Consider the following 9676-nt stretch of genomic DNA (forward strand, 5'->3'; position numbering starts at 1 on the left):
ATCTTTTACTTCTGTTGTAATAAAGTTTTTACCTGTAACAACATATCCACAAGTTATATATTTAGGGATAATAATTTAAAACTTGTGTTGTTTAATTTCCTTAGCAAAACATTTCTTTACATATTATATTATACGTTTAAACCTCTGATGTTGTATTTTTTACATTAATTCACACAAATTCGATGACTTTGAATTGTTTCACATCCCATTGGCGACACTGCTTTTCCCGATCCAGTTAGATTGAAGACATGCAATAATACGACAAGTAGTGTATAGAAGTAAACCCTTTTCTCTATATCATATTCTTTTCTCCTTTGGTATAGTGTGAACGAATTACAAAAGTCCATATAATAAGATGAAGGAAAAAAAACAAGACAACTCAAAATCCAATATTAACAACAACAACAACTCATCAGTGGGACATCGAAAAACCTGAGACCACCACTGGAATTCTGGAAGAGAAAAAAAAAATGGAATACCAAAGGAAATAAGAAATGGCAATGAGAGAGGCATTGCCATTTCATTTCAATCAATGGACACCTAACTAAATATAATTCACATGAAAAGAAAAAAAAAAAAAAAAGAAAAAAAAAGAAAGAAAAAAAGGTCAAAATTACAGCAAAATCTTACGGCACCAATTTACTCACTCTGGTTGTGTATATAAATGAAAGCAAAGACTAATTAATGGTCTCACTTGCCACCAGCCGGTTTTCGTTTCCCATCAGCAGAAGCTACTTGCCTTCCATGTTGTTTATGCAATGCTGTGTTCCCATTCGAAATTCTCCTACTTGGAGGTTGTGGAATTAGGCTCCTACTGCTGAAAATACAACTTTTTCATTATTATTATTACATCAAATTAAGCATGAAATAAAGCGCATCGACTAAAGATGATAGATAATAAAGTAGTAAACATTACCTAATATCGGGGGTCTTAGTCTGCTTAGGACTAGGTTTCCTAAGTTTGGATGCAACTCCATTATTAGTAGTAGGCGTGGAATTGGATTTAGTAACATTGAGTTGCCACTGGTAATCGAGCTCAGAAGAATCACTAGTTTCAGCTTCGAAATCATCTGAATCATCGGTAGTAGGTGTGGTGGTGGTGTCATAGTTTTGTTGTTGTTGAGCCCGAGCCAAACCATTATCTAGGCTGTGTCGTCTCTGACCTGAATTTTGTTTCTTCAAAGATTTTTGTTGTTCTGGGTATACTTTGGAAGTATCAAGATTATACTTGTTATAGAACATGTTTCTACCACCACCTTCTTGTTCATCCCATTTCTCTTCACCGCTGCTCAAACCACCCCCGTTCTGCTTCTTCACCATTACCTTATCAACCCAATCACCTGATACTGATTTTTCTTCTTCAGTCGACCATGCAGGAGAATCCATCAAGTCTTGTGTATCAAAGCTTGCCATTCTTGATGTTGCCGAAGAGTTACTTCTTCCCTGCACAAATCAATTGAATTATCTTATCTTCAGTTAATTAAATCAGAAGTTAAAAAAGAGAAACTGATGCATACCTCTGCCTTGATGCCATCTCCGAAAGATGAATCTGATGGAGAAGAACCGAAAGATCTAACTATTCCTCTGTCTGGGCTTATAGACCTAGACTGCTGACTGCCTGAATCTCTTCGCGACAACGCTGCTTTAAGACTAGCTATCTGCATTTAATATTTACGACATTTTTTCTTCAACTCAAATCTTTTACACGGCAAACCAAGAAAAAAACAAAAAAAATCATTGGAGTTAGTAAAAAGTAACCTGCTCTTTAAGTTCTTTGACATCAGAAGTGTCCTTATTTGTTCGAGCAGCACCAAGCTCAATGGTGGAAACACGTTCAGCAAATTTAAGAGTACTAATTGTTTCTCCAAGAGCATCAGGCTCAGGGCTGATGTGTACAAACATTAGTGTCTTTGCTTGCCCTCCTATACATACAATATTAAATAAGGAATGGAGATGCAGGCGAAGCGTGTCGTTCGTAATGGAAAGAAAGATCATGTATTATTATAGATTAAATTACAGGAAAATAATATCCTTACCTAGGGAATCTTGAAGCAATTGCGTAAGCTTACTATTTCTGTAAGGGACGTGCGACTGCTTTTGTGCAAGAGAGGAAATAACATCTCCTAAAGCAGAGAGAGAGCGATTAATATGTTGAGCCTCCTTCAATCTATCACCAATGGCTTCAGATTTATCAGCCCTTTCACTACCAGCAAGGTCAACAAGATGCATACAGCCACGGAGCGTTGACCCAGAAGTCAAATCTCTTCCTTGTACATGAACTGTCAGGCAACTGTGAGAACGACTACTTCTATCGTTCATTGCCGTTGAACCAACTGTACGGTTTTTGTGACCAAGCGTCATCAAATGGATCACCTCTGTTGTTGAAGTTACAGGTACCAGGTTTGCATTTGGGACGTTCACACCGTTTGATGAGTTGTTCCGAATTTCTAATGTGTTGACTGAGTTAAGGAGCATAAAACATCAGCAGTACAGACAGAAATAATAAAACTACAAAATAAAAAAAATAAAAAAAAGAGAGTAGGTAGTTTTTGCAGAAAAAGGATATTTTTTGTTGACACCATCGGTGACTAGGAGATCTCTAACTTGCTCGTTGTAGATTTCAATCATCTGAACATAAATCTCGTAGCAAATGCTGTCTTTTCTCTGCTCCGATATCTGAAATAAATCACCCAGTGCCCTGTAATTTACTCCTAAGCCTTCAGTTGTCAGCTCTTTCGGTCCTGTCTGTGAAATACAGAAAATAATAATAGACATTTCAAGTTACCGGTTGTACTTAAAACGTCTAGCAAAAAAAACTTATTGTGTTTGTAAAATAAAAATACATAAATCTGTTACCATTGTATACGTCTTTCCTGACCCGGTTTGTCCGTAAGCAAATATACAGACATTATACCCATCAAGGACGGAACGAATTAGCGGCTGGGTGTCCGAAAACACTTGTTCTGCACATATTAATATTATGAAGAGTTAGCAATTTATTTCAATGGAAAAAATAACGAAAAAAAAATATTATTATTATTATTATTATTAGGTAATAAATAACCTTGGCTTGCAGATGGACCAAAAACCTTGTTAAAATTGAAGGACTTCTTTCCCTTTCCATATTTTCCAGGATTAGGTATTGTGAGAGTCTGATCATCTGTTGCTTCAACAACACTCAAACCAGATGGCTGCCCAGGCAAAAATGGACGCACTCGACAATACACCCTTATATTTCCTATTTCAATACATTTTTTATTATTTATTATTCTCACAATATTTCAACAATATCTCATCAAGAGATAATATTATAATATTATTATTACCTTTGAGATCTTGCACTTGATTGTATAGTTTGCGATTCTCTTCAAGAACCTTGCGGTATCCAGAAGCTGCGTGGGCTAAAACATTCATATGTGTACCTAACTTACTAAATTCTTCTTCATATTTCATCAGCATCATTTGCATGTCTTCTTTAGTAGAATGAAGTGTATTCTTCAGTTCCTACATAAATTAATCCAACAAATTGATTCCAAATTAGAGACGGAAATTTTCTTTTTTTTTTTTTTTTGTACAGTCAATCTCAGATTGTGGATGACCTACCTGTATGCTTCTGTGCTGGTATTCGACCAACTCTTTGTGCTTCAAAGAATCTCCATTGGATTCTTCATTGTAAGATTGTATCTCGGACCAACTCTTATCTTTTTCTCTATTTGTGCTCTGCAATAAAAACAAAAAAATATAAAAATTCAAACCTCATATATAGTTAACATCTGTAAATATCATTCAAAATGCAGATTCTAATCAGACCTCAATCTCCCCGCTCTTGTCAGAACACAGAACTCCCATATCACCATCAGAAGTTGTTGTTCCGGCCAAATCACCGGAAGTTGTTCCGTCCAAATTACGTGAAGTTGTTCCGGCCATATCACCAGAAGTTGTTCTAGCCATATCACTTGAAGTTGGCTTGGCCATATTACTGGAAATTGTTCTAGCCTGTTGTACCAAATAATGGATCACAGTACTCAGGCTTTTTTTCCTTCATTTTTCGTAAATCATTTTGACTAAATAGACTACATAAAAGTAAAGAATAGTCAATTAGACGATGAGGAGCTTACTGGTTCATTGTGGCTTTCCATCCTATGTTCAAATTCTTCCATAACTTTACGCAACATATTCTCTACAATCTGCAAAATGAACTTGTTCAGTTTCATATCGTATGAAATTCAGGAAATAGCAGCAGTTCTTATAGGTGAGATTTCTTGTAAAATAGACAAACCTTTTGCATCTCTACTTGTCCTTTACTCCGTTCAGTTAATCACATAATTACTTGACTATGTTTGCTACAAAATGACAATACATAGAAGCAAACCAACAGTTTCCTTTCCTATTCTCTTCTTCAGCTCTTACATGAAACAAGTTCTTCTATCTTGTCATAAGGCTTTATTGTGTTGTTTGCTATAATAATTCATGAAATTTAAGACCCTTAGCATTTTGAAACCGACAAAACAAAAGATGACTCACCACGGGGATATCTTCTTGCTTCTTATCAGAAAGAAGTTCACGAACAAATACATGCAACGAATGCGAGTTATCCTGGAATTCGAAGCACAAATATCACGGAACAGCCATTATTGAAAAATAGATATAATAGTAGGAGGTATTATTCAAACCATTTCATTAACATCCTGGCCAAAATCACCGAATGAACTCTGCTCAGTTGACAAACTATCAAGAGACCTGTCACCAACAGACGAGTTCCTCGACAGTGAATTCAGAAACAAATCAGAATTTTTCCTGACAAACTGTTGTTTGCCTGATGAAGGTGGCTTCGAATTCCCACCGAATTTCCAAACCCCTTTTCCACCTCCTTGTTTCCAATCACTGTACGATTTCAATGCCAGCACACAGTTTACAATTCTCGAAGACTTTCCTCCCTGATATTCCAATATAACACAAAGTTGTATTCAATTCTCTCTTCTACAACAAATCAAAATAGTATATAAAGCAAAAAAACGATACCTGTTCCAAATCAGAAGCTTCAAAAGCTGGAATCCCCATTTCTTCAATAGAATCTAAAAAATTCCTAACATTTTCAAAGTATTGGTACGCAGAGAGAGCAGCACCATCAGGAACATTTACTGTATCAGAAGGGGCCTCGATTACCTGGAATTTAATCCATCAATTAAATCAATTAATATTAAAACAATGTGGAGGAACCTAATTGAAGAAGAAATCGAAAAAAAACACGAATCGTACTTTAGGCACTGCACCGGGCTGAACCTTGTTAAGCACATTGCAGAGTATAATACCACTTCGCAAACCAAGTCTAAATTCTTCTTCGGAAGGCTGAGCTGGCAAATCTTTTCCTGCAACAACTCCTACCGTCTTCCTTAACCATCCAGCCGCTTCATATCTTCTCAATGCTGTCAAATTAAAAATAATCATAATATATCCCCATTAATACCAAATCTCACCCAAATTCAAATCAAACAATATCACAATTTCACATTCCAATACATTAGTACCACAACAACAAATGAAACAATTATTCAATAAGTTTCAGAAATGTATATTTCATCAATACAAAAATGAAAAAATGCAGATTCGATGAAAAATGTTTGAAATAGAAGAATTGCAAAAAAAAAAAAGGAAAAAAAAGTGATCGTACAAGCTTCCTCTGCTTTACGGGAGGCCAAATCAATGTCGCTGAGCCTCTTGCCATGCTGTTGAAGAACGTCCTCCACCACCGATGCCACATCGAATTGCAGCAAACCCTCCGCCATTAATGCTGACTGCTTAACCCAACCAAGAAATCGTTGATCGAAATGTATCCCCCAAATAAATTCTCCACCATTCAGGAATCAAAATGCATGCTTTCCTTCACATATATATTTATAAACTTTCGCGCACATATATGTGTTTTTGTGTGTGTGTGTGGGGGGGTTGTAAATACGGTGAGGCACAATTCAATTTCTCGTAGGAAGAAGAAGAAAGCAGAGAGAGAAGAGAGAGAGAGAGGGAGGGGGGTGGTGGAGAAGTTATAGGAATAAGGTTGGGAGGAGAAAGAAAAACCGCCCAGAAAAAGGAAAACGAATAAATAAATACTTTTTTTTCTTTTTTGTAAATTATTTTCTATTTCAACTTCACGAACCTGTTTCCGAGCCGAAAGCCTCGGAGTCTTTTGATGGTCCTTATTTTCACCATATAAAAAATACAATTAATTTATTATTTGAGAGGAAGAGAAATCGGAGTATATAATAATAAATATTTTTCCATTTCATAACTTGTTACCTTCTTTTTGATGATGATATTGGATTGAACTCTAACTACAAAGGAGGAATCCAATGGTTTTTCGTTTGAACTTCTTTTCAACTCTTTACAAATGGAAGAACAAGTTTTTTAATATAAGAATCGATGATAGAATTTGACTGTTTCACAAAAAAAAAATTAGTCAAAATTCGACATGATCTATCTTTCATCTTTGGTTATACTATTTTTAATCCTAAAAACAATGATTTTAAGATAACAATAATTGGGCTTGAACATTCACCTTTTTTTTTTTTTTTTTTTAATAATAAGGAAGAGAAAATTTAGTAAAGGAGATTAAAACTATGGAAATAAATTAGTCCAACAAAAGATTATGGAAACGACAATTGTTGAGTTATAAATCTGTATTATTTATGGTATGATTAGATGCAACATTTAAAGCACTTTGTAACATCATTCATTATTAGAGGAGCATTAAAAAATCAACGTTTAGTCAATAAATTATTCGACACTCTTCTTTTCGTTTATTTACAATGTCTTAAACATACCATACAATTTTCTTACAAAATAGGGGCATTTTTATATAAGTCCCTCAACATTGAAATCCTCTCTTATAAGGATGTTCTTTATTTTTCTTTTCCTCTCATGAGCCATCAAAAATTGAAGTCCTCTCAGTTAAGAACACATATTTTTCTTATTTAGTCCAGAAAATATACGAACAACTTTTTTGGCGCAACCTAAATAACAACTAAGCTCTCTCACACAACTTAGTTAGTAATTAAGTTCTCTCCGTGCAAAGCTTAGTTCCGGAAGCTAAGTTAACAACTCAGCGCTCTTGCACAACTTAGAGAGATACACAGGGTCGATTCTAGCTATAGGCGAGGGAGATGGTCGCCTCGGGCCCCCAATTTTTAGAAAAAACGTAGGGGCCTCGAAATGATGTTTTGTATATTTTATATACACTAGTTATAGTAAATGTTATTTAAAATATATAAATAGTTCAACAATTTCAATAACCATAATTATATTATTTTACACAGTTTAAGTATTTATTGGATTTTTTATAGTTATTATTGCATTTCATGTAAATGAAATGGCTTAGATCAATTTTTAGATATTAAGTTCTTCTATCAATTTTTTTTTTATCTATTTCAAGATTTTAAACTTTTTTTTAGCAATCTTTGCATTTTTCAGTAGTGTACATCGTCTATTTTTTTAACTTCAAAAAGTTTTGACAAGTTGAAATATACTATATTTTATTTTATTATATTTTTTTTACATATATTTACTTGTTCCAGTAATATATCTAGGGCATATTACAAATAAGCCCATTAGTGGGAACTTATTCATAAAGAGATCCAGACAATATTCTCCTTTACCAATAAGTCCACACATGGTCCAGATTTATGTAAAGGACTAAAATAACCCCTCTTACTTTAATATGCTCCAATTTCATCCTTAACTTACTTTAACTTCAATTTGACCCCAACTTTCACAAATTATTCAATTTTGACCCAAAACTTTTTTTTTTTCACAAATTTTTTTTTTTTCAAAAACTTTTTACTCCCGCCGGATTCCGGCGTTGACCGGCGGTCAACGCCGGTCTCCGGCGTTGACTTTTTAATTTTTTTTTTTTTTTTTTTTTCCTTCCGGATTTTTTTTCCGGATTCCGGCGTTGACTTTTTAATTTTTTTTTTTTTTTTTTTCTTCCGGATTTTTTTTCCGGATTCCGGCGGTCAACGCCGGTCTCCGGCGTTGACTTTTTAATTTTTTTTTTTTTTTTTCTGTAACTTTTTTTTCCGTTTAAACAGCAATATTGCTGTGAATGACAGTAATATTAACTATATTACTGTTAAACACTGTAAAATTAACTAAACTATAGTTTAACACATTGATATTGCTATATTAATCTCTAGCACATTAATATTAACACAACAAAATTCATTATTATTGTATAATAAAGTAATATTACTATGTTGTCCGTTCAACAAATGTAAACAAAATAAAAAAAACCAAAAGAATTAATATTACTGTGAGTGACAGTAATATTACTATAGCAACAGTAATATTACAATAGTAGACAGTAATATTATTACGTTACTTCGTGAATAACTCGAACAAAACAAACACCCCAAAAAAATAATAATATTGATGTTGTTGACAGTAATATTATTGTGTTTACAGTTATTTTACTGTCAACGACAGTAATATAATTACGTTGACTTGTCAACAAATCAAAAAAAATAAAAAACAATAATAATAAATAAAAAAATATAATATTGCATTAATTTACTGTCAACGGCAGCACAATTACATAAATGTAATGTCAACGGCAGTACAATTACGTTAATTAACTATCATTGACAGTATAATTACGCTAAATTACTGTCAGTGACAGCACAATTACGGTCAACGTGTAGCGGCGGGCGTGGAAAAACAAAACAAACCAAACAAAAAAAAAAAAACTTAAAAAAACACTAAAGAAAGAGACCGCCGGAAACCGGCGAAAAAATCCGGAAGAAAAGAAAAGAAAAAAAAAAAGAAAAAAGAAAAAAAAAAAAAAAAAAAAAGTCAACGCCGGAGACCGGCGTTGACCGCCGGAATCCGGAAAAAAAATCCGGAAGAAAAAAAAAAAAAAAAAAAAAAAAAAAAAAAAGTTTAAAAAGTCAACGCCGGAGACCGGCGTTGACCGCCGGTCAACGCCGGAATCCGGCGGCAAAAAAAAGTTTTTGAAAAAAAAAATTTTTTTGAAAAAAAAAAAAATTTTGGGTCAAAATTTAATAATTTGTGAAATTTGGGGTCAAATTGAGATTAAATTAAGTTAAGGATGAAATTGGAGCATATTGAATTATACTCCAAAAAAAAGTCAAAATTGAATTTTTGTGGTCAAAATTGAACTTTTATGGACAAAATTGATTAATTTGGATTACAATTAAGAATTGGGTATAAATGATTGAGGGTAATATTGGGATATCAATGAATGTTTCCTTTAGTTATAATAAATATTAAAGGGATGGGCTTATTGGTGAAAGAGATATGTCCCCTATACCTAGAATAATAAACATGCTTGGTTGGGGACTTTTGCATAAAAATCCCATATATCTATGACTATTTTTCAAAAAAGCTGTAGGCTCTACCCCAAATCCCTTAAACTTTTGATTTACCTTAACTTCGTCAAAATTTTAGTCTTATTTTCTCCAAAATTTTTAATTGTTAATCAAAATATTCTTATCCAGTTGTGCTTGTTTGAATGAATTAATGTGTATATTATACAGTACAACTAGAGCCGAATTTTTACAATTTTTTTAAAACTCGCCTAGGGCCCCCAATTTCTCGGAAACAACCCTGGAGACACACATACGTGTACACACAAATACACATATAATAATGCATACACGTACACGGG

The 9676-nt window shown here is 33.7% G+C and overlaps 1 protein-coding gene across 2 annotated transcripts; it reads right to left on the reverse strand.

Annotated features, from left to right (window-relative positions):
- Positions 1-273: 273 nt before the first annotated feature.
- Positions 274-6383, reverse strand: LOC105958244 (kinesin-like protein KIN-14G). 2 transcript variants are annotated; one of them, XM_088826788.1, is made up of 17 exons: positions 5672-6383; positions 5260-5426; positions 5023-5166; positions 4674-4937; positions 4525-4596; positions 4119-4187; positions 3811-3996; positions 3604-3720; positions 3327-3504; positions 3065-3238; positions 2857-2963; positions 2567-2745; positions 2037-2452; positions 1759-1922; positions 1518-1658; positions 917-1443; positions 274-814 (listed from the first exon to the last, which is right to left on the reverse strand). In XM_088826788.1, the coding sequence occupies exons 1-17, from the start codon at positions 5784-5786 to the stop codon at positions 691-693; spliced, it is 3144 nt and encodes a 1047-aa protein (XP_088682914.1). In that variant the 5' UTR covers positions 5787-6383; the 3' UTR covers positions 274-690. The 2 variants fall into 2 exon arrangements, with proteins under 2 accessions (XP_088682914.1, XP_012837703.2); XM_012982249.2 differs by having other exon boundaries at positions 274-817; positions 5672-6123.
- Between the last annotated feature and the right edge of the window lie 3293 nt (positions 6384-9676).

The sequence above is a fragment of the Erythranthe guttata genome, chromosome 2 (assembly GCF_056151865.1).
Source record: "Erythranthe guttata isolate IM_541 chromosome 2, IM_541, whole genome shotgun sequence".
Taxonomy (NCBI): domain Eukaryota; kingdom Viridiplantae; phylum Streptophyta; class Magnoliopsida; order Lamiales; family Phrymaceae; genus Erythranthe; species Erythranthe guttata.